We start from the raw sequence: 23,952 nt of genomic DNA, 5'->3' as shown, positions 1-23,952 counted from the left end.
ACAGGCACCGGCTTACTGCATTATGGAGGTTTGGTCTCTCTCTCTCTCTAGCTAGTCCCTCTCCCTCTCTCTCTCCCTCTAGCTAGTCCCTCTCCCTAGTCCCTCACCCTCTCTCTCTTTCTCTAGCTAGTCCCTCTCCCTCTCTCTCTCTCCCTCTCTCTCTCTCTCTCTCTCTCTCTCTCTCTCTCTCTGTCTCTCTCTCTCTGTCTCTCTCTCTCTCTCTCTCACTCTCTCTTTCTCTGTCTCCTCCTACAGGAAGATATGGGTTATGCAGATGAAGCAGTGTATTGTGTATGTTAGAGCATCAGCATGGCATCATTGTGTGTTTTACAGTGAGTCAGTGAGTCAGTGATTCAGTAAGCCAGTGAATCGGTGAGTTGGTGAGCCAGTGAGCCAGTGAGTCAGTGATTCAGTGATAGGGTTCTATAGGGCTCTGGTCTAAAGTAGTGCACTATATAGGGGATATGGTTCTATGGGGCTCTGGTCTAAACTAGTGCATTATATAGGGAATAGGGTTCTATAGGGCTCTGGTCTAAAGTAGTGCACTGTTCAGGAACAGTTTATTACTGGCCACGCATTCCAAAACAGACTGCAACTCTTTGCTTATTATGGCTGGGGGCAGTATTGAGTAGCTTGGATGAATAAGGTGCCCAGAGTAAACTGCCTGATACTCAGTCCCTGAAATCTGAGGTTTGTAGTTTTTCAACTCTTGAAATGCACAGTGTCTATGCACAGTGTCTATCGGGGCAAATTGCACCAAGGCTTCCACTAGATGTCAACAGTCTTTAGAACCTTGTTTGATGCTTCTACTGTGAAGGAGGGGGACTGCCTTGTTCAGGGGCAGAACCACAGATTTGTACCTTGTCAGCTCAGGGATTTGCACTTGCAACCTTTCTAGACCAACGCTCTAACCACTAGGCTACCCTGCCGCCCCTATACATCGTTTGACATGTTTCTACGGACTGTAACGGAACTTTTTGACTTTTCGTCTGCTCCTAGTGATCGCGACTCATGGATTTGGATTACTGGGCTAAACTTGTGAACAGAAAAGGAGATATTTGGACATAAATTATGGACATTATCAAACAAAACAAACATTTGTTGTGGAACTGGGATTCCTGGGAGTGCATTCTGATGAAGATCATCAAAGGTAAGTTAATATTTATAATGCTATTTCTGACTTCTGTAGAATACACAACATGGTGGATATCTGTTTGGGTTGTTATGGCCTCTGAGCGCCGTTCTCAGATTATTGCATGGTGTCCTTTTTCCGTAAAGTTTTTTTGAAATCTGACACAGCGGTTGCATTAAGGAGAAGTGTATCTATAATTCTGTGCATAATAGTTGTATCTTTTATCAATGTTTATTATGAGTATTTCTGTAAATTGATGTGGCTCTCTGCAAAATCACCGGATGCTTTGGAACTACTGCACGTAATGCGCCAATGTAAACTGAGATTTTTTGACATAAATATGATCTTAATCGAACAAAACATACATGAATTGTGTAACATGAAGTCCTATGAGCGTCATCTGATAAAGATCATCAAAGGTTAGTGATTAATTTATCTCTATTTCTGCTTTTTGTGACTCCTCTCTTTGGCTGGAAAAATGACTGTGTTTTTCTGTGACTTGGCTCTGACCTAACAAAATCGTTTGGTTTGCTTTCGCTGTAAAGCCTTTTGAAATCGGACACTGTGGTTAACAAGAAGGGTATCTTTAAAATGGTGTAAAATACTTATATGTTTGAGGAATTTGAATTATTGGATTTATGTTCTTTTGAATTTGGCGCCCTGCACTTTCACTGGCTGTTGTCATATCGAACCCGTTAGCGGGATCTCAGCCCAAAGAGGTTAAGGGATGGGTAGCGTCAAGAAGTTAAGGGTTTCAATGACTTCATTAGCTGTGGTTGCTGATTCGTATATGGTTCAAATATCAGCCTACTGCACGTGGACATAGATGCTTTGTTCAATGCCAGTGGCAGGCCATTGGTAAAAATAGAAAAGAGTGGAGGGTCTAGAGAGCTGCCCTGTGGTACAACACGTTTAGCTGCGGGACTAATCCTAATGCAGTCTCTCTTCCATAACATACAGCACATTTAGCTAATGGAACTAACGAACTTACAGACAGACGGACGGACGGACGGATCGATTGACTGACTAACTAAAAAAAAAAAAACTCTCTTTCAGATGAGCAGACCTTTCTGTGACCCCTGAAATGGAGATTTAGTTTGTACTGTATTAAGGTATTAATGAGCCTTATACAGTAGGGGCATTATACAGTAGGGGCACACACACACACACACACACACACACACACACACACACACACACACACACACACACACACACACACACACACACACACACACACACACACACATCAAGTGAACATATGCCCCGAGGCTTCCTAAATCCCAGCTTTATCCCTTCTGGTAAATATGCTCCTCTCTCTGCCAACACTCTCTTACCCACAGATCAAACAACACAGCAACCGAGCTGCATCAGCCCCAACACTCTCTTCGTCCCCCTTCCCACCTTCCTCCCCTCTTCCCCCCTCTTCTTCCACCTCTTCCTACCGCTTCCTCCCCTTCACTCTGCCTCCGCTCTTCCTCCCTCTCCCACCTTCCTCCCCCGCTTCATTCCCTCTTACGCCCCCTCACCTATCCTCCCCAATTTTCCTCCTTTATCCCTCCCCTCCCCTCCCCCTCTCTCCCACCTCCCTCTCCCTCCCCCTTCTTCCCACCATCCTACCCCTCTTCCTCCCCGTCTCCCTCCCTCTGCCTCACCCCCTTCCTCCCCCCCGCTCCACTCTTCTTCCCCCTCCCCCTTCCGCACCCTCTATAGACGTAACATCCTCCCAGGGGGTAACTCTATCAGAGGTCTGGCGGGATGGTAGACCCAGTATTAGAGGAAAGACTACAGTATACAAGGATGTCCATGCTGAAACTATATTTGCTTCCCAAATGACACCGTATACTCTATATAGTGTACTATGTTAGACCAGAGACAATGGGTGTCTATGTAAAGAAGACAGGTCAATGAATACCATTTTGAAGGCAGTCCTGGAGTAATGTTAGATAGAGGGACCAACAGGACCCATCCCTGGAGTAATGTCAGATAGAGGGACCAACAGGACCCATCCCTGGAGTAATGTCAGATAGAGGGACCAACAGGACCCATCCCTGGAGTAATGTCAGATAGAGGGACAAACAGGACCCATCCCTGGAGTATTGTTAGATAGAGGTACCAACAGGACCCATCTCTGGAGAAATGTTAGATAGAGGTACCAACAGGACCCATCCCTGGAGTAATGTTAAAGTGACCAACAGGACCCATCCCTGGAGTAATGTCAGATAGAGGTACCAACAGGACCCATCCCTGAAGTAATGTCAGATAGAGGGACCAACAAGACCCATCCCTGGAGTAATGTCAGATAGAGGTACCAACAGGACCCATCCCTGGAGTAATGTTAGAGGGACAAACAGGACCCATCCCTGGAGTAATGTTAGATAGAGGTACCAACAGGACCCATCCCTGGAGAAATGTTAGATAGAGGTACCAACAGGACCCATCCCTGGATTAATGTTAGAGGGACCAACAGGACCCATCCCTGGAGTAATGTCAGATAGAGGTACCAACAGGACCCATCCCTGAAGTAATGTCAGATAGAGGGACCAACAAGACCCATCCCTGGAGTAATGTCAGATAGAGGTACCAACAGGACCCATCCCTGGAGTAATGTTAGATAGAGGGACCAACAGGACCCATCCCTGGAGTAATGTTAGATAGAGGTACCAACAGGACCCATCCCTGGAGTAATGTTAGATAGAGGGACCAACAGGACCCATCCCTGGAGTAATGTCAGATAGAGGGACCAACAGGACCCATCCCTGGAGTAATGTTAGATAGAGGGACCAAAAGGACCCATCCCTGGAGTAATGTTAGATAGAGGGACCAACAGGACCCATCCCTGGAGTAATGTTAGATAGAGGTACCAAAAGGACCCATCCCTGGAGTACTGTCAGATAGAGGTACCAACAGGACCCATCCCTGTAGTAATGTTAGATAGAGGTACCAACAGGACCCATCTATGGAGTAATGTCAGATAGAGGGACCAACAGGACCCATCCCTGGAGTAATGTTAGATAGAGGGAACAACAGGACCCATCCCTGGAGTACTGTTAGATAGAGGTACCAACAGGACCCATCCCTGGAGTAATGTCAGATAGAGGGACCAACAGGACCCATCCCTGGGGTAATGTCAGAGAGAGGGACCAACAGGACCCATGCCTGGAGTAATGTCAGATAGAGGGACCAACAGGACCCATCCCTGGAGTAATGTCAGATAGAGGGACCAACAGGACCCATCCCTGGAGTAATGTTAGATAGAGGTACCAACAGGACCCATCCTTGGAGTACTGTCAGATAGAGGGACCAACAGGACCCATCCCTGGAGTAATGTTAGATAGAGGTACCAACAGGACCCATCCCTGGAGTACTGTCAGATAGAGGGTACAACAGGACCCATCCCTGGAGTACTGTTAGATAGAGGTACCAACAGGACCCATCCCTGGAGTAATGTCAGATAGAGGTACCAACAGGACCCATCCCTGAAGTAATGTCAGATAGAGGGACCAACAAGACCCATCCCTGGAGTAATGTCAGATAGAGGTACCAACAGGACCCATCCCTGGAGTAATGTTAGATAGAGGGACCAACAGGACCCATCCCTGGAGTAATGTTAGATAGAGGTACCAACAGGACCCATCCCTGGAGTAATGTTAGATAGAGGGACCAACAGGACCCATCCCTGGAGTAATGTCAGATAGAGGGACCAACAGGACCCATCCCTGGAGTAATGTTAGATAGAGGGACCAAAAGGACCCATCCCTGGAGTAATGTTAGATAGAGGGACCAACAGGACCCATCCCTGGAGTAATGTTAGATAGAGGTACCAAAAGGACCCATCCCTGGAGTACTGTCAGATAGAGGTACCAACAGGACCCATCCCTGTAGTAATGTTAGATAGAGGTACCAACAGGACCCATCTATGGAGTAATGTCAGATAGAGGGACCAACAGGACCCATCCCTGGAGTAATGTTAGATAGAGGGAACAACAGGACCCATCCCTGGAGTACTGTTAGATAGAGGTACCAACAGGACCCATCCCTGGAGTAATGTCAGATAGAGGGACCAACAGGACCCATCCCTGGGGTAATGTCAGAGAGAGGGACCAACAGGACCCATGCCTGGAGTAATGTCAGATAGAGGGACCAACAGGACCCATCCCTGGAGTAATGTCAGATAGAGGGACCAACAGGACCCATCCCTGGAGTAATGTTAGATAGAGGTACCAACAGGACCCATCCTTGGAGTACTGTCAGATAGAGGGACCAACAGGACCCATCCCTGGAGTAATGTTAGATAGAGGTACCAACAGGACCCATCCCTGGAGTACTGTCAGATAGAGGGTACAACAGGACCCATCCCTGGAGTACTGTTAGATAGAGGTACCAACAGGACCCATCCCTGGAGTAATGTTAGATAGAGGAACCAACAGGACCCATCCCTGGGGTAATGTCAGATAGAGGAACCAACAGGACCCATCCCTGGTGTAATGTCAGATAGAGGGACCAACAGGACCCATCCCTGGGGTAATGTCAGATATAGGGACCAACAGGACCCATGCCTGGAGTAATGTCAGATAGAGGGACCAACAGGACCCATCCCTGGAGTAATGTTAGATAGAGGTACCAACAGGACCCATCCCTGGTGTAATGTCAGATAGAGGGACCAACAGGACCCATCCCTGGGGTAATGTCAGATATAGGGACCAACAGGACCCATGCCTGGAGTAATGTCAGATAGAGGGACCAACAGGACCCATCCCTGGAGTAATGTTAGATAGAGGTACCAACAGGACCCATCCCTGGAGTACTGTCAGATAGAGGGACCAACAGGACCCATTCCTGGAGTAATGTTAGATAGAGGTACCAACATGACCCATCCCTGGAGTACTGTCAGATAGAGGTACCAACAGGACCCATCCCTGGAGTAATGTTAGATAGAGGTACCTACAGGACCCATCCCTGGAGTACTGTTAGATAGAGGTACCAACAGGACCCATCCCTGGAGTACTGTCAGATAGAGGTACCAACAGGACCCATCCCTGTAGTAATGTTAGATAGTGGTACCAACAGGACCCATCTCTGGAGTAATGTCAGATAGAGGGACCAACAGGACCCATCCCTGGAGTAATGTTAGATAGAGGGAACAACAGGACCCATCCCTGGGGTAATGTCAGATAGAGGGACCTACAGGACCCATCCCTGGAGTAATGTCAGATAGAAGGACCAACAGGACCCATCCCTGGGGTAATGTCAGATAGAGGGACCAACAGGACCCATGCCTGGAGTAATGTCAGATAGATGGACCAACAGGACCCATCCCTGGAGTAATGTCAGATAGAGGGACCAACAGGACCCATCCCTGGAGTAATGTTAGATAGAGGTACCAACAGAACCCATCGCTGTAGTAATGTCAGATAGAGGGACCAACAGGACCCATCCTTGGAGTAATGTTAGAGGGACCAACAGGACCCATCCCTGGAGTAATGTCAGATAGAGGGACCAACAGGACCCATCCCTGGAGTAATGTCAGATAGAGGTACCAACAAGACCCATCCCTGGAGTAATGTTAGAGGGACCAACAGGACCCATCCCTGGAGTAATGTCAGATAGAGGGACCAACAGGACCCATCCCTGGAGTAATGTCAGATAGAGGGACCAACAGGACCCATCCCTGGAGTAATGATAGAGGGACCAGCCTAGGATAGGATAGGAAAGATTCTCATGTTCTCTATGGACAGATTATCATGTTCTTCTGGACAGATTCTCATGTTCTCGTGGACAGATTATCATGTTCTCTATGGACAGATTCTCATGTTCTCGTGGACAGATTCTCATGTTCTCGTGGACAGATTCTCATGTTCTCGTGGACAGATTCTCATTTTCTCTATGGACAGATTCTCATGTTCTCGTGGACAGATTCTCATGTTCTCGTGGACAGATTCTCATGTTCTCTATGGACATGTTCTCGTGGACAGATTCTCATTTTCTCTATGGACAGATTCTCATGTTCTCGTGGACGGATTCTCATGTTCTCTATGGACAGATTCTCATGTTCTCGTGGACAGATTATCATGTTCTCGTGGACAGATTCTCATGTTCTTGTGGACAGATTCTCATGTTCTTGTGGACAGATTCTCATTTTCTCTATGGACAGATTCTCATGTTTTCGTGAACAGATTCTCATGTTCTCGTGGACAGATTCTCATGTTCTCGTGGACATATTCTCATGTTCTCTATGGACAGATTCTCATGTTCTCGTGGACAGATTCTCATGTTCTCGTGGACAGATTCTCATGTTCTCGTGGACAGATTCTCATGTTCTCTATGGACAGATTCTCATGTTCTCGTGGACAGATTCTCATGTTCTCGTGGACAGATTCTCATGTTCTCATGGACAGATTCTCATGTTTTCTATGGACAGATTCTCAGTACAGCATTCCCCCCAGAAGTAAAACATGAAATGACAAACTTTGTGTGAGAGAATTGTACTTCTGGGTAACTGAGATTACTGAAACCGTTCTCTACAGTTATACCTGTTAAACTGTACCTAATCAAACACTGGCTGGCTACGGGACACATTGAGCATTGATGAAAAATGTAAACAGTACTCAATAAAGTTTTGGAAATAATTTAATCGAATGTATTCCTGTCTCGGCTTCCAGACAGTGCTAGTTGCAGGAGAGGGAGAGAAAGAGATCGAGTGTGTGTGTGTAGTGTGGGTCTATGTAGGTGTGTAGGTGTGCGTCTGTAAAGGTGTGTGTGTGTGTGTGTGTGGGTGTGTAGTATGTTTGTTAGATGTTGACAGCGCTCTCTCATTCTCACCCAGTGCGTGCAGAGACCATATGCTTCCTCCGCTGTTTGCCAGGTCTGAGTAAACTTCAAAGCGTCATGCTGCAGAAAACAAAGTGCTTATGGAGCATCTTATTGTCCTGGTTCATTACCGTCAAGTTTTATCCAGGACATCCAGGGTTAAGTATCTGTAATGAACTCTTATAGTGGCCAGATAGTCAAGCCAATCTAGCCTGGTGATTAAAACCATTGTTAGAGTGAAGACGTTCAGTCTGGATTAGTTTGATCGAATCTCTGAACGTTTGAAGACAGTTGTCCTCCAGAAACAGAACATATAGTACATAAACAACTACTGGGAGAATGTCCCCAGCCCACGGTTAGTTGAGCTGAACCAGTGACTACCCCCATGTTCCCCTGGTCCTGTCAGCCTTCTCTGGGTAGGATGGGAAGAGATGGATCCTGCTGGGTGGTACGGTCCTTCTTCAGGGGCTGGGTATGGAGCTTGCATTCATATTAGCATGTAAATCTAGTTGGTTCATGCCAACAAAGCCACTGCACAACACAACATAACACTAAACAATACAGTAATTGCATTATATCAGTGACAAACGGTGCCCACAAACTGTTAGGGCCGACATAACGCTGCCCCAACAGCAGAGTCCCAACACCTTACCTCGGCTACACCTGAGTCTTATCTGGCAGCGAAACAGTTCATTCAGCCTCATTTGCTGCCTTTAAAAAAACGGGCTGATATGGCTGACTTGCTTAAACAAATGTGGTTTCTACTGACAATTGAGATGTAAAAACTATGGCATTAAGGGGACGAGGAGCAGATAAGAGGCAGTCTGTAATTTCGATTAAGACATTGAGTGAGCGAACTAGGACTGACGTAGTCAATATAACTATTTGTTCAGAACTTTGAAATGTACAGAGACAGAATTCAGAACATGGGCCATTCTCACAGTATTCACCCTGTACACCAAGCCAGAACAATAGGATAAATAAAGGGGGCATATAGGCAGACAATGAAAGCTCTTTGTCACACCCTGATCTGTTTCACCTGTCTTTGTGCTTGTCTCCACCCCCCTCCAGGTGTCGTCCATCTTCCACATTATCCTCTGTGTATTTATACCTCTGTTCTCTGTTTGTCTGTTGCCAGTTAGTTTTGTTTGTGAAACCTACCAGCGTCTGTTCCCCTGCTCCTGCCTGTTCCCCTGTCTGTTCCCCTGCTCCTGCCTGTTCCCCTGTCTGTTCCCCTGCTCCTGCCTGTTCCCCTGCTCCTGTCTGTTCCCCTGCTCCTGCCTGTTCCCCTGTCTGTTCCCCTGCTCCTGCCTGTTCCCCTGTCTGTTCCCCTGCTCCTGCCTGTTCCCCTGCTCCTGTCTGTTCCCCTGCTCCTGCCTGTTCCCCTGTCTGTTCCCCTGCTCCTGTCTGTTCCCCTGCTCCTGCCTGTTCCCCTGCTCCTGCCTGTTCCCCTGCTCCTGCCTGTTCCCCTGCTCCTGCTTGTTCCCCTGTCTGTTCCCCTGCTCCTGTCTGTTCCCCTGCTCCTGTCTGTTCCCCTGCCTGTTCCCCTGCTCCTGCCTGTTCCCCTGCTCCTGCCTGTTCCCTGCTCCTGTCTGTTCCCCTGTCTGTTCCCCTGCTCCTGTCTGTTCCCCTGCTCCTGCCTGTTCCCCTGCTCCTGCCTGTTCCCTGCTCCTGCCTGTTCCCCTGTCTGTTCCCCTGCTCCTGCCTGTTCCCCTGCTCCTGCCTGTTCCCCTGCTCCTGCCTGTTCCCTGCTCCTGTCTGTTCCCCTGCTCCTGCCTGTTCCCCTGTCTGTTCCCTGCACCTGTCTGTTCCCCTGCTCCTGCCTGTTCCCCTGTCTGTTCCCCTGCTCCTGCCTGTTCCCCTGCTCCTGCCTGTTCCCCTGCTCCTGCCTGTTCCCCTGTCTGTTCCCCTGTTCCTGCCTGTTCCCTGCTCCTGCCTGTTCCCCTGTCTGTTCCCCTGCTCCTGCCTGTTCCACTGCTCCTGTCTGTTCCCCTGTCTGTTCCCCTGCTCCTGCCTGTTCCCCTGCTCCTGTCTGTTCCCCTGTCTGTTCCCCTGTCTGTTCCCCTGCTCCTGCCTGTTCCCCAGCTCCTGTCTGTTCCCCTGTCTGTTCCCCTGCTCCTGCCTGTTCCCCTGATCCTGTCTGTTCCCCTGTCTGTTCCCCTGTCTGTTCCCCTGCTCCTGCCTGTTCCCCTGCTCCTGTCTGTTCCCCTGTCTGTTCCCCTGCTCCTGTCTGTTCCCCTGCTCCTGTCTGTTCCCCTGCTCCTGTCTGTTCCCCTGCTCCTGCCTGTTCCCCTACTCCTGTCTGTTCCCTGCTCCTGTCTGTTCCCCTGTCTGTTCCCCTGCTCCTGCCTGTTCCCCTGCTCCTGTCTTTTCCCCTGCTCCTGCCTGTTCCCCTGCTCCTGTCTGTTCCCCTGCTCCTGTCTGTTCCCCTGCTCCTGTCTGTTCCCCTGCTCCTGCCTGTTCCCCTGTCTGTTCCCCTGCTCCTGCCTGTTCACCTGCTCCTGCCTGTTCCCCTGCTCCTGCCTGTTCCCCTGCTCCTGCCTGTTCCCCTGATCCTGCCTGTTCCCCTGCTCCTGCCTGTTCCCCTGCTCCTGTCTGTTCCCCTGCTCCTGTCTGTTCCCCTGTCTGTTCCCCTGCTCCTGTCTGTTCCCCTGCTCCTACCTGTTCCCCTACTCCTGTATGTTCCCTGCTCCTGTCTGTTCCCCTGCTCCTGTCTGTTCCCCTGTCTGTTCCCCTGCTCCTGTCTGTTCCCCTGCTCCTGTCTGTTCCCCTGCTCCTGCCTGTTCCCCTACTCCTGTCTGTTCCCCTGCTCCTGTCTGTTCCCCTGCTCCTGCCTGTTCCCCTACTCCTGTCTGTTCCCTGCTCCTGTCTGTTCCCCTGCTCCTGTCTGTTCCCCTGCTCCTGCCTGTTCCCCTGCTCCTGTCTGTTCCCCTGCTCCTGTCTGTTCCCCTGCTCCTGTCTGTTCCCCTGCTCCTGCCTGTTCCCCTACTCCTGTCTGTTCCCTGCTCCTGTCTGTTCCCCTGCTCCTGCCTGTTCCCCTGCTCCTGTCTGTTCCCCTGCTCCTGCCTGTTCCCCTGCTCCTGCCTGTTCCCCTGTCTGTTCCCCTGTTCCTGCCTGTTCCCTGCTCCTGCCTGTTCCCCTGTCTGTTCCCCTGCTCCTGCCTGTTCCCCTGTTCCTGCCTGTTCCCCTGCTCCTGTCTGTTCCCCTGTCTGTTCCCCTGCTCCTGCCTGTTCCCCTGCTCCTGTCTGTTCCCCTGTCTGTTCCCCTGCTCCTGCTTTTTCCCCTGCTCCTGTCTGTTCCCCTGTCTGTTCCCCTGCTCCTGCCTGTTCCCCTGCTCCTGACTGTTCCCCTGTCTGTTCCCCTGCTCCTGCCTGTTCCCTGCTCCTGTCTGTTCCCCTGTCTGTTCCCCTGCTCCTGCCTGTTCCCCTGCTCCTGTCTGTTCCCCTGTCTGTTCCCCTGCTCCTGCCTGTTCCCCTGCTCCTGCCTGTTCCCCTGCTCCTGTCTGTTCCCCTGCTCCTGTCTGTTCCCCTGCTCCTGCCTGTCCCCCTGTCTGTTCCCCTGCTCCTGCCTGTTCACCTGCTCCTGCCTGTTCCCCTGCTCCTGCGTGTTCCCCTGCTCCTGTCGGTTCCCCATCTCCTGTCTGTTCCCCTGCTCCTGTCTGTTCCCCTGTCTGTTCCCCTGCTCCTGTCTGTTCCCCTGCTCCTGCCTGTTCCCCTACTCCTGTCTGTTCCCTGCTCCTGTCTGTTCCCCTGCTCCTGTCTGTTCCCCTGTCTGTTCCCCTGCTCCTGCCTGTTCCCCTGTCTGTTCCCCTGTTCCTGCCTGTTCCCTGCTCCTGCCTGTTCCCCTGTCTGTTCCCCTGCTCCTGCCTGTTCCCCTGTTCCTGCCTGTTCCCCTGCTCCTGTCTGTTCCCCTGTCTGTTCCCCTGCTCCTGCCTGTTCCCCTGCTCCTGTCTGTTCCCCTGTCTGTTCCCCTGCTCCTGCTTTTTCCCCTGCTCCTGTCTGTTCCCCTGTCTGTTCCCCTGCTCCTGCCTGTTCCCCTGCTCCTGTCTGTTCCCCTGTCTGTTCCCCTGCTCCTGCCTGTTCCCTGCTCCTGTCTGTTCCCCTGTCTGTTCCCCTGCTCCTGCCTGTTCCCCTGCTCCTGTCTGTTCCCCTGTCTGTTCCCCTGCTCCTGTCTGTTCCACTGCTCCTGCCTGTTCCCCTGCTCCTGTCTGTTCCCCTGCTCCTGTCTGTTCCCCTGCTCCTGCCTGTCCCCCTGTCTGTTCCCCTGCTCCTGCCTGTTCACCTGCTCCTGCCTGTTCCCCTGCTCCTGCGTGTTCCCCTGCTCCTGTCGGTTCCCCATCTCCTGTCTGTTCCCCTGCTCCTGTCTGTTCCCCTGTCTGTTCCCCTGCTCCTGTCTGTTCCCCTGCTCCTGCCTGTTCCCCTACTCCTGTCTGTTCCCTGCTCCTGTCTGTTCCCCTGCTCCTGTCTGTTCCCCTGTCTGTTCCCCTGCTCCTGTCTGTTCCCCTGCTCCTGTCTGTTCCCCTGCTCCTGCCTGTTCCCCTACTCCTGTCTGTTCCCTGCTCCTGTCTGTTCCCCTGTCTGTTCCCCTGCTCCTGTCTGTTCCACTGCTCCTGCCTGTTCCCCTGCTCCTGTCTGTTCCCCTGCTCCTGTCTGTTCCCCTGCTCCTGTCTGTTCCCCTGCTCCTGCCTGTTCCCCTACTCCTGTCTGTTCCCTGCTCCTGTCTGTTCCCCTGCTCCTGTCTGTTCCCCTGCTCCTGTCTGTTCCCCTGCTCCTGTCTGTTCCCCTGCTCCTGCCTGTTCCCCTGCTCCTGACTGTTCCCCTGCTCCTGTCTGTTCCCCTGTCTGTTCCCCTGCTCCTGTCTGTTCCCCTGCTCCTGTCTGTTCCCCTGCTCCTGACTGTTCCCCTGCTCCTGCCTGTTCCCCTGCTCCTGCCTGTTCCCCTGCTCCTGTCTGTTCCCCTGCTCCTGACTGTTCCCCTGCTCCTGTCTGTACCCCTGCTCATGCCTGTTCCCCTGCTCCTATCTGTTCCCCTGCTCCTGTCTGTTCCCCTGCTCCTGCCTGTTCCCCTGCTCCTGACTGTTCCCCTGTCTGTTCCCCTGCTCCTGTCTGTTCCCCTACTCCTGACTGTTCCCCTGCTCCTGCCTGTTCCCCTGCACCTGCCTGTTCCCCTGTCTGTTCCCCTGCTCCTGTCTGTTCCCCTGCTCCTGTCTGTTCCCCTGCTCCTGACTGTTCCCCTGTCTGTTCCCCTGCTCCTGTCTGTTCCCCTGCTCCTGCCTGTTCCCCTGTCTGTTCCCCTGTCTGTTCCCCTGCTCCTGTCTGTTCCCCTGCTCCTGACTGTTCCCCTGCTCCTGTCTGTTCCCCTGCTCCTGTCTGTTCCCCTGCTCCAGACTGTTCCCCTGCTCCTGCCTGTTCCCCTGTCTGTTCCCCTGCTCCTGCCTGTTCCCCTGCTCCTGTCTGTTCCCCTGCTCCTGCCTGTTCCCCTGCTCCTGTCTGTTCCCCTGTCTGTTCCCCTGCTCCTGCCTGTTCCCCTGCTCCTGCTTGTTCCCCTGTTTGTTCCCCTGCTCCTGTCTGTTCCCCTGCTCCTGTCTGTTCCCCTGCCTGTTCCCCTGCTCCTGCCTGTTCCCCTGCTCCTGCCTGTTCCCTGCTCCTGTCTGTTCCCCTGTCTGTTCCCCTGCTCCTGCCTGTTCCCCTGCTCCTGCCTGTTCCCTGCTCCTGTCTGTTCCCCTGTCTGTTCCCCTGCTCCTGTCTGTTCCCCTGCTCCTGCCTGTTCCCCTGCTCCTGCCTGTTCCCTGCTCCTGGCTGTTCCCCTGTCTGTTCCCCTGCTCCTGTCTGTTCCCCTGCTCCTGCCTGTTCCCCTGCTCCTGCCTGTTCCCTGCTCCTGTCTGTTCCCCTGCTCCTGCCTGTTCCCCTGTCTGTTCCCTGCTCCTGTCTGTTCCCCTGCTCCTGCCTGTTCCCCTGTCTGTTCCCCTGCTCCTGCCTGTTCCCCTGCTCCTGCCTGTTCCCCTGCTCCTGCCTGTTCCCCTGTCTGTTCCCCTGCTCCTGCCTGTTCCCCTGCTCCTGCCTGTTCCCCTGCTCCTGTCTGTTCCCCTGTCTGTTCCCCTGCTCCTGCCTGTTCCCCTGCTCCTTTCTGTTCCCCTGTCTGTTCCCCTGCTCCTGCCTGTTCCCCTGCTCCTGTCTGTTCCCCTGTCTGTTCCCCTGCTCCTGCCTGTTCCCCTGCTCCTGTCTGTTCCCCTGTCTGTTCCCCTGTCTGTTCCCCTGCTCCTGCCTGTTCCCCTGCTCCTGTCTGTTCCCCTGTCTGTTCCCCTGCTCCTGTCTGTTCCCCTGCTCCTGTCTGTTCCCCTGCTCCTGTCTGTTCCCCTGCTCCTGCCTGTTCCCCTACTCCTGTATGTTCCCTGCTCCTGTCTGTTCCCCTGTCTGTTCCCCTGCTCCTGCCTGTTCCCCTACTCCTGTCTGTTCCCTGCTCCTGTCTGTTCCCCTGCTCCTGCCTGTTCCCCTGTCTGTTCCCCTACTCCTGTCTGTTCCCTGCTCCTGTCTGTTCCCCTGTCTGTTCCCCTGCTCCTGCCTGTTCCCCTACTCCTGTCTGTTCCCCTGCTCCTGTCTGTTCCCCTGCTCCTGCCTGTTCCCCTGTCTGTTCCCCTGCTCCTGTCTGTTCCCCTGCTCCTGTCTGTTCCCCTGCTTCCTGCCTGTTCCCCTGCTCCTGTCTGTTCCCCTGTCTGTTCCCCTGTCTGTTCCCCTACTCCTGTCTGTTCCCCTGCTCCTGTCTGTTCCCCTGCTCCTGTCTGTTCCCCTTCTCCTGTCTGTTCCCCTGCTCCTGTTTGTTCCCCTGTCTGTTCCCCTGCTCCTGTCTGTTCCCCTGCTCCTGTCTGTTCCCCTGCTCCTGTTTTCTAGTCCTTCCTGGTTTTGACCGTTCTGCCTGCCCTGACCCTGAGCCTGCCTGCCCTGACCCTGAGCCTGTCTGCCCTGACCCTGCCTGCCCTGACCCTGCCTGCCCCTGACCCTGCCTGCCCTGACCCTGCCTGCCCTGACCCTGACCCTGCCTGCCCTGACCCTGACCCTGCCTGCCCTGACCCTGAGCCTGCCTGCCCTGACCCTGACCCTGCCTGCCTTTGACCTGTCGTTTGCCTGCACTTGTATTATAAATAAACGTCTGTTTCTTCGACAATGTCTGCATCTGGGTCATACCTGAAACGTGATACTCTTACAATATTCCATGATTACATTTCTCTAACACAGGCTATAGGCTACATATTCACCAGAAAGTAAGAACACTATGCCACATTATGAGGGGAAAAAGGATCACATTTTTACACATGGGCTACTAAGATTTTGGAAGTATGATGTTGACATGATCAGTCCAATCAAAGCTACGGTAGATGTAATGTGATTTGACGTCATTTTATTTGTGGCCAATGACCTTCAGCCTTTTTTGGATGGGCACTTCTAATGTATCTCTATGACAGCACCCAAGGGGCTTGAGTTTTCTAGCTCTACCCTTCGATTTTGCGGTGATGTAGTGTCCCCATGAGTGACAGAACACTGAACATTACCAACCCCTACGCTCTGTATTTCCCGCTGGCTGCCCCTCCACCACAGAAAGCACTGAGTTGAAACACGTGCGCTTTGGAACAGCCTTACTCAAGAAAGCAAAAATAGATACCAAGTTTATATGCGTCCTTATTAACTTAATGTTTTTGTATTTTATATATTTTTTTACATAGTTTGCAAACTGATATGTGACAGGTATTAATGCCAAAATAACATGCAAAACAGGTGGGGCTCTGCCCCAGCTGCCCTCAATGACGGGTCGCCACTGATGCATGCACATGTACACACCATACCACACCATACACACCATACACACCATACCATACACACCATACACACCATACACACCATACCATACACACCACACACCATACACACCATACCATACACACCACACACCATACACACCACACCATACACACCATTCACACCACACCACACCACACACCATACGCACCACACACCAAACACACCACACCATACACACCACACACCATACACACCACACACGCCACACACCATACACACCACACCATACACACCACACACCATACACACCACACCATACACACCACACACCATACACGCCACACACGCCACACCATACACACCATACCATACCATACACACCACACACCACACACACCATACACACCACACACCATACACACCACACACCATACACACCACACACACCATACCACACACCATTCACACCACACACACCACACACACTATACACACACCATACACACCACACAGATACTCACATACACACCACACACCATACACACCATACCATACCATACACACCACACACACCATACACACACCACACCATACACACCATACACACCACACACACCATTCACACCACACCATACACACCACACACCATACACACCATACACACCATACCACACACCATTCACACCACACACACCATACAACACCATACACACCACACACACTATACACACACCATACACACCACACAGATACTCACATACACACCACACACACACCACACACCATACACACTTACACACCATACACACCACACGTACACACCATACACACCGCACACACCACACAGATACTCACATACACACCACACACACCATACGCACACCACACCATACACACCATACACACACACACACACACGTACACACCACACACACCATACACACACACACGTACACACCACACACACACACCATACACACTACACACACACCATACACACCACACCATACACACCACACACACCATACACATACCACACACACCATACGTACACACCACACACACCCACCATACACACACCACACACCAGACACACCATACACACCACACACACACACACACCGTACACCATACACACACTATACACACCATGCACGCAACACACCATACACACCACACACACACAGAGGCGATGGATGGTGTGTTCGTGGCTCACTGGTTAGAGGAGAGGAACAGATTAGAGGAGTGTGGGAGTGATGAGAGAGAGAGAGAGAGAGAGGGATGAGATGAGAGAGAGAGGGATAGAGAGAAAGAGAGAGGGTACATTCTCTGTTGGTTAATATCAAAAGGCAAATTTTTCATTGACATATTGCATAGGATGTTTAAAATCCCCTGTCATACAATTATGAATGATACCAAACAATGAATTAAGAGTCCTTGTTATATATTTTGATGTCAATACAGTCTGTTATCTGAAGGTCAGTTTTCCAACATAAATATTGTTGTATCATTATATGACACAAGTCTTTTGTAATGATTAACAATTCAACAAACAAGTAATATTGTCCTAATTTTACAAGTGAAATAGTAGACTCCAACGTTCATGTCTGTGGTTGAACCAGAATCAAAGGAGGCAATTATTTGTTAAAGCCCAGGAAGCAGCCATTCAATTTGCCATTCACCAGACTTTCAAGTTTAATAATGTCAAAATGCCTTGGGTATTTTCCCAGAGGTGGATTTGGCGCATGTGCACTTGCTCAAAAACAATACAGACTTTGCAGACAAGACCTTTTTTGGTTGCATGTCACTTTTTATTTCGATATTTTGTGGGGATTTACATACCGGCCTGAACGGTAGCGGTAGTGATGATAGTTGCTCAGCGAAACTCCATTATGTACCGAATTAACGTATTTTGACATTATTAAGCTTGAAAAGCCGGTGAAAGCCAAGTTGAATGGCTGCTTCCTGGGTTTAAAGGAGATTTTGCCATATTCAACGTCTCCTTTAAAGCAGTATTCTGGTTCAGTCTATGGTGTTTCGTGCCTGATATTAGGGGTCATTCGTGTACTGTTTGATAGAGGGCAACGGGCTGTAGTGCTCTTTGTGTGTATGTGGTAGTGTTGGAGCGGAGAGCCTCTATGCCCACTGGAGTCTCCCTCTGCTCTGAAGTTCACTCCGCCCCCGCCTGCTTCAGGCTGGCGGCGCTGTGCAGCTCTCCTCCTCCTCTCCTCCTCTCATCTGCCTCTCCAAATTCAGCGCGCTCCACTTCTCCTCTCCTCTCTAGCCGTGTGCCTGTGTACAGACGGACCTACCGACCGCGTAAATACGCTTTTATCTCTCAATAGACGGACAATAAGGACACAGATGTCTCCATTATTCACTTTAGGAGCGTTTCCGCACTGAACTGAATTACCGGTACATTCATCACGCCTTCGTTTTCTCACCATTTTAAATGAAAAAAATGACATTGGCGTGGAATTGTGGTGGACGGTTTTACTTGAAAGTGTGGACGTGCTTTTTCAGCCTTGCAGTGCTCAGGACTCACTCTATACTTGCTAATGAAGGTAAGTGGACATAGTTAAAACATGTATTTATAATGTGTCAATACATTTGATTGTTATTCACCTTTGACTACCTTGCCATGAAAGCAATCATTACCTTTGAACAAGGCTGATGCCCGACACTGATAAAGATGCCAGTTGGCAAAAAAAGCATTGATTGCGAGACGCGCAATGCAATTGACATGTCGGTTTTTACTCATTATGAACGTTCTACATTGTGCTTTAAAAATGGTTTGTAAATAGGCTCGGTCTCAGTGATATTGATGCGAAGGAAGAGTGAGTATCTCTCAGGCATTGTTACAGCACCAAGCGACCATTTCATTCCGGATCAATACCAGCGTGACAACTTCTTGACACCGTGTTTGATATTCTATATACCAAATAGATATGGTATTTAGTCAAACCTTTTCGGGCTGTACAAATAGAGTAGTCTAGTTTAAGTGCTGTGAAAGTTCAGCTATTTACCTCATGTGTTTCCAACCGTCTTGTTGGTTGACCGGAAGACTGTGCGTGAACAGCATTTAAATATCCTGTGATAAATTATGCCATTACCGCCTATAAGACATTATCTTGGCATTATCCTACCAGACAGACATGAGGTCAGCTCGACTAGTTATGACATTGTCCGGTTGTGAAGTTCCCCTTATTTCGGCGAATATGAATTTGATATAGATTTGTGACATTCAGTAATGGCCAGGGGAAAGTTCCAAAATGTTCTTTCTGTGACAGGAACTATGATATTAGAAATCCTTAGGACTTAATTATAAACACGTTCATACAAATGTAATGAGACGTCATCAATGTCACATGTAGACATATCATAAATGAGCCCTCCTATCTCTCTACCATACATGCGGACACTATTTGTGATAAATTATAGTCAAAATAGAGTCTCAGGAGATTCTCTTCTAAATGTAGTTATAGTATTTTCACTCTAAACATACTGTTAATTTCTTGACATCCTGCATTATATTTCTTGATATCCTGTCCATTATATTTCTTGACATTCTGTCCATTATATTTCTTGATATCCTGTCCATTATATTTCTTGACATCCTGTCCATTATATTTCTTGACATCCTGTCCATTATATTTCTTAATATCCTGTCCATTATATTTCTTGACATTCTGTCATTATATTTCTTGACATCCTGTCCATTATATTTCTTGACATTCTGTCCATTATATTTCTTGATATCCTGTCCATTATATTTCTTGACATCCTGTCCATTATATTTCTTGACATCCTGTCCATTATATTTCTTGACATCCTGTCCATTATATTTCTTGACATCCTGTCCAGTATATTTCCTGACATCCTGTCCATTATATTTCTTGATATCCTGTCCATTATATTTCTTGACATCCTGTCCATTATATTTCTTGAGATTCTGTCCATTATATTTCTTGTCATTCTGTCATATATTGAGAAGTGTGCTCGTTCGTTCGTGCGCGCGCGGGTGTGTGTGTGCGTGTGTGTGTGTGTGTGTGTGTGCTGCAGTTGAATAGCCCCAGCTGATGATGACTAGGCCTAACAAACAGCATCACTACATAACAGCACCCTAACCCCACAGGAATTCAGCCTAATGGTCTGATTCAGAGGCTGTGTGTCCCAAATGGAAAAATGTTCCCTATATAGTGCACTACTTTAGACCAGAGTCTTATGGAACCCTATTCCCTATATAGTGCACTACTTTAGACCAGAACCATATAGAACCCTATTCCCTATATAGTGCACTACTTTAGACCAGAGTCTTATGGAACCCTATTCCCTATATAGTGCACTACTTTAGACCAGAACCATATAGAACCCTATTCCCTATATAGGGCACTACTTTAGACCAGAGCCCTATAGAACCCTATTCCCTATATAGTGCACTACTTTAGACCAGAGCCCTATAGAACCATATTCCCTATATAGGGCACTACTTTAGACCAGAGCCCTATAGAACCCTATTCCCTATATAGTGCACTACTTTAGACCAGAGCCCTATTGAACCCTATTCCCTATATAGTGCACTACTTTAGACCAGAGCCCTATAGAACCCTATTCCCTATATAGTGCACTACTTTAGACCAGAGCCCTATGGAACCCTATTCCCTATATAGTGCACTACTTTAGACCAGAGCCCTATGGAACTCTATTCCCTATATAGTGCACTACTTTAGACCAGAGCCCTATGGAACTCTATTCCCTATATAGTGCACTACTTTAGACCAGAGCCCTATGGAACCCTATTCCCTATATAGTGCACTACTTTAGACCAGAGCCCTATGGAACTCTATTCCCTATATAGTGCACTACTTTAGACCAGAGCCCTACAGAACCCTATTCCCTATATAGTGCACTACTTTAGACCAGAGCCCTATGGAACTCTATTCCCTATATAGTGCACTACTTTAGACCAGAGCTCTATGGAACCCTATTCCCTATATAGTGCACTACTTTAGACCAGAGCCCTATAGAACCCTATTCCCTATATAGTGCACTAGGGCTCAACGGGTTCTGGTCAAAATAAGAGCACCTCTGGGACATAACGTGTGATACAGATAGGATTTGACGTCGACACAATATATCCACAGTGATTAAGTGAAGTGACACCATAACTCTCCCACATGTGAAATATGTCTCTTGGTGTTTTGAAATCGATACACACTGTATGCATAAAGAGTTTGTCCATTCAAACAATTATTACCAATGAATTTGCTTCTGTTGGACTCTGAGGAGGATTTGCTGTTAAAACATTTGTCTTTTTCTGCTGAACGTAATGTAAACAAATACACTACTACCTTCTTACATCCTTGTATCCACTCTGGGAGTAAATCATTACCTGTTAGATATTACTGCACTGTCGGACCTAGCAGCATTGTGCTACACACACAGTAACATCTGCTAACCATTTGTATGTGACCAATAACATTCGATTTGATTTGATTCAATGGTGACAACCACCATGAATCATCTGAATTCTCTGACTATGAGAATAATACACACTCAGTTTCACTACGGGGAAAGGGTTCTCCTCTCGTCTACTGATGTACGCCAAGAGGATCTCCTTACATCCTCTCTTGGAGAAAGACATAATCTCCCTGTTATCATCGACTACACTACAACATATTTCCACTTTTTCTCCTAATTAGGATATTTTCCTAAGGGCAATGTTCTATCTGGAGTACTAGACAGTGTCTGTTAGCCTGCCTGCCAATCAGCTGGAACAAACCAAGACCTACTTTTCAGAAACTTTAAAAAGACAGTTTGTTATGCTAGGAATGATGACTTTTCATTGGTGAAGGAATGATGACTTTTCATTGGTGAAGGAATGATGACTTTTCATTGGTGAAGGATTGATGACTTTTCATTGGTGAAGAATTGTCGACTTTTCTTTGGTGAAGCAATCTTGACTTGTCATTCGGGAAGGCATGTTGACTTTTCATTGGTGAAGGCATGTTGACTTTTCATTGGTGAAGGCATGTTGACTTTTCATTGGTGAAGGCATGTTGACTTTTCATTCGGGAAGGCATGTTGACTTTTCATTGGTGAAGGCATGTTGACTTTTCATTGGTGAAGGCATGTTGACTTTTCATTGGTGAAGGCATGTTGACTTTTCATTGGTGAAGGCATGTTGACTTTTCATTGGTGAAGGCATGTTGACTTTTCATTGGTGAAGGCATGTTGACTTTTCATTGGTGAAGGCATGTTGACTTTTCATTGGTGAAGGCATGTTGACTTTTCATTCGGGAAGGCAATGTTGACTTGTCATTGGTGAAGGCATGTTGACTTTTCATTGGTGAAGGCATGTTGACTTTTCATTCGGGAAGGCATGTTGACTTTTCATTGGTGAAGGCATGTTGACTTTTCATTGGTGAAGGCATGTTGACTTTTCATTGGTGAAGGCATGTTGACTTTTCATTGGTGAAGGCATGTTGACTTTTCATTCGGGAAGGCAATGTTGACTTTTCATTGGTGAAGGCATGTTGACTTTTCATTGGTGAAGGCATGTTGACTTTTCATTGGTGAAGGCATGTTGACTTTTCATTGGTGAAGGCATGTTGACTTTTCATTCGGGAAGGCATGTTGACTTTTCATTCGGGAAGGCATGTTGACTTTTCATTGGTGAAGGCATGTTGACTTTTCATTGGTGAAGGCATGTTGACTTTTCATTGGTGAAGGCATGTTGACTTTTCATTGGTGAAGGCATGTTGACTTTTCATTCGGGAAGGCATGTTAACTTTTCATTCGAGAAGGCATGTTGACTTGTCATTGGTGAAGGCATGTTGACTTTTCATTGGTGAAGGCATTGGTCGTTGTGCCCTTAACATATCGGTCATGATTGTTAAGCAACATTTTGCAAAGGTCACTTCTACTATATTTGGTTACTGCTGTTGTACTATTCAGTAGCTCTGTCAGATCAGTTAACAGTAGGTCTGTCAGATCAGTTACCAGTAGGTCTGTACTGTTCAGTTACCAGTATGTCTGTCAGTACTGTTCAGTTACCAGTAGGTCTGTCAGATCAGTTACCAGTAGGTCTGTCTATTTTGTTCAGTTACCAGTAGGTCTGTTTGTACTGTTCAGTTACCAGTAGGTCTGTCTGTACTGTTCAGTTACCAGTAGTTCTGTCTATACTGTTCCGTTACCAGTAGGTCTGTCAGATCAGTTTCCAGTAGGTCTGTCAGATCAGTTACCAGTAGGTCTGTCTATTTTGTTCAGTTACCAGTAGGTCTGTCTGTACTGTTCAGTTACCAGTCTGTACAGTTCAGTTACCAGTAGGTCTGTCTGTACTGTTCAGTTACCAGTAGGTCTGTCTGTACTGTTCAGTTACCAGTAGGTCTGTCTGTACTGTTCAGTTACCAGTAGGCCTGTCTATTGTGTGGCTCACTGAATGATCACTATAATTTGGGTTATGTGAAAAAAGTGTTTTTCATTTAAAATCTTCCCAAATGTGTTCTACATACTAATTGTGTCCTTCCTGTGTTTCTGCAGTGAACTTACTGGACTCTCGCTCTGTCATGGGGGACCTTGGGTGGATAGCCTACCCAAAGAATGGGGTGAGTGGTACTTCATAAATGCTCACACAAACCACACCAACTCTTTTCAGGCTGCCTGGACCAATCCTCATCAGTATCAGTCCCAGCTCAGTCCCTGCTCAGTCCCTGCTCAGTCCCAGCTCAGTCCCAGCTCAACTCAGCTCAACCCCAGCCCTGGTCAACCCCAGCTCAACCCCAGCTCAGCCCCAGCTCAACTCAGCACAACCCAGCTCAGCTCAGCCCAGCTCAACTCAGCGCAACCCAGCTCAGCTCAACCCCAACTCAACCCCAGCACAACCCAGCTCAGCTCAACCCCAGCCCAGCTCAACCCGAGCTCAACCCCAGCCCAACCCAGCTCAACCCCAGCTCAGCCCCAGCTAAACTCAGCTCACCCCCAGCTCAACCCCAGCCCACCCCAGCTCAGCTCAACCCCAGCTCAGCTCAACCCCAGCTCATTCCCAGCCCAGCTTAACCCCAGCTCAACCCCAGCTCAACCCCAGCCCCGCCCAACCCAGCTCAACCCCACCCCAGCTCAGCCCAGGCCAGCTCAACCCCAGCCCAGCCCAACCCAGCTCAGCCCCAGCTCAGCCCAGGCCAGCTCAACCCCAGCCGAGCCCAACCCAGCTCAACCC

At 49.2% G+C, this 23,952-nt stretch overlaps 1 protein-coding gene and 1 long non-coding RNA gene across 3 annotated transcripts in view; one reads left to right on the top strand and one right to left on the bottom strand.

The window, feature by feature from the left end:
* Positions 1–23,952, bottom strand: part of LOC149979060 (uncharacterized) — a 519,908-nt gene that overhangs the window by 173,818 nt on the left and 322,138 nt on the right. The gene's annotated exons all lie outside the window — the stretch shown is intronic.
* The window catches only part of unm_sa34860 (un-named sa34860), a 180,599-nt gene continuing 174,115 nt past the window's right edge, over positions 17,469–23,952 (top strand). Inside the window, exons 1-2 of one of the 2 annotated variants that reach the window (XM_036936733.2) lie at positions 17,469–18,298; positions 23,277–23,341. In XM_036936733.2, the coding sequence (XP_036792628.2) occupies positions 18,187–18,298; positions 23,277–23,341 (177 nt within the window). In that variant the 5' untranslated portion in view covers positions 17,469–18,186. The remainder of the gene's footprint in view (positions 18,299–23,276; positions 23,342–23,952) is intronic. The other variant, XM_090191544.1, reaches the window with a different exon arrangement.

This window comes from Oncorhynchus mykiss, chromosome 12, assembly GCF_057628025.1.
Source record: "Oncorhynchus mykiss isolate SJ-2025 chromosome 12, ASM5762802v1, whole genome shotgun sequence".
NCBI classification, from domain to species: Eukaryota; Metazoa; Chordata; class Actinopteri; order Salmoniformes; family Salmonidae; genus Oncorhynchus; species Oncorhynchus mykiss.
The sequence above is the reverse complement of the archived record's forward strand: the minus strand, read 5'-3'. Positions and strand labels throughout refer to the sequence as shown.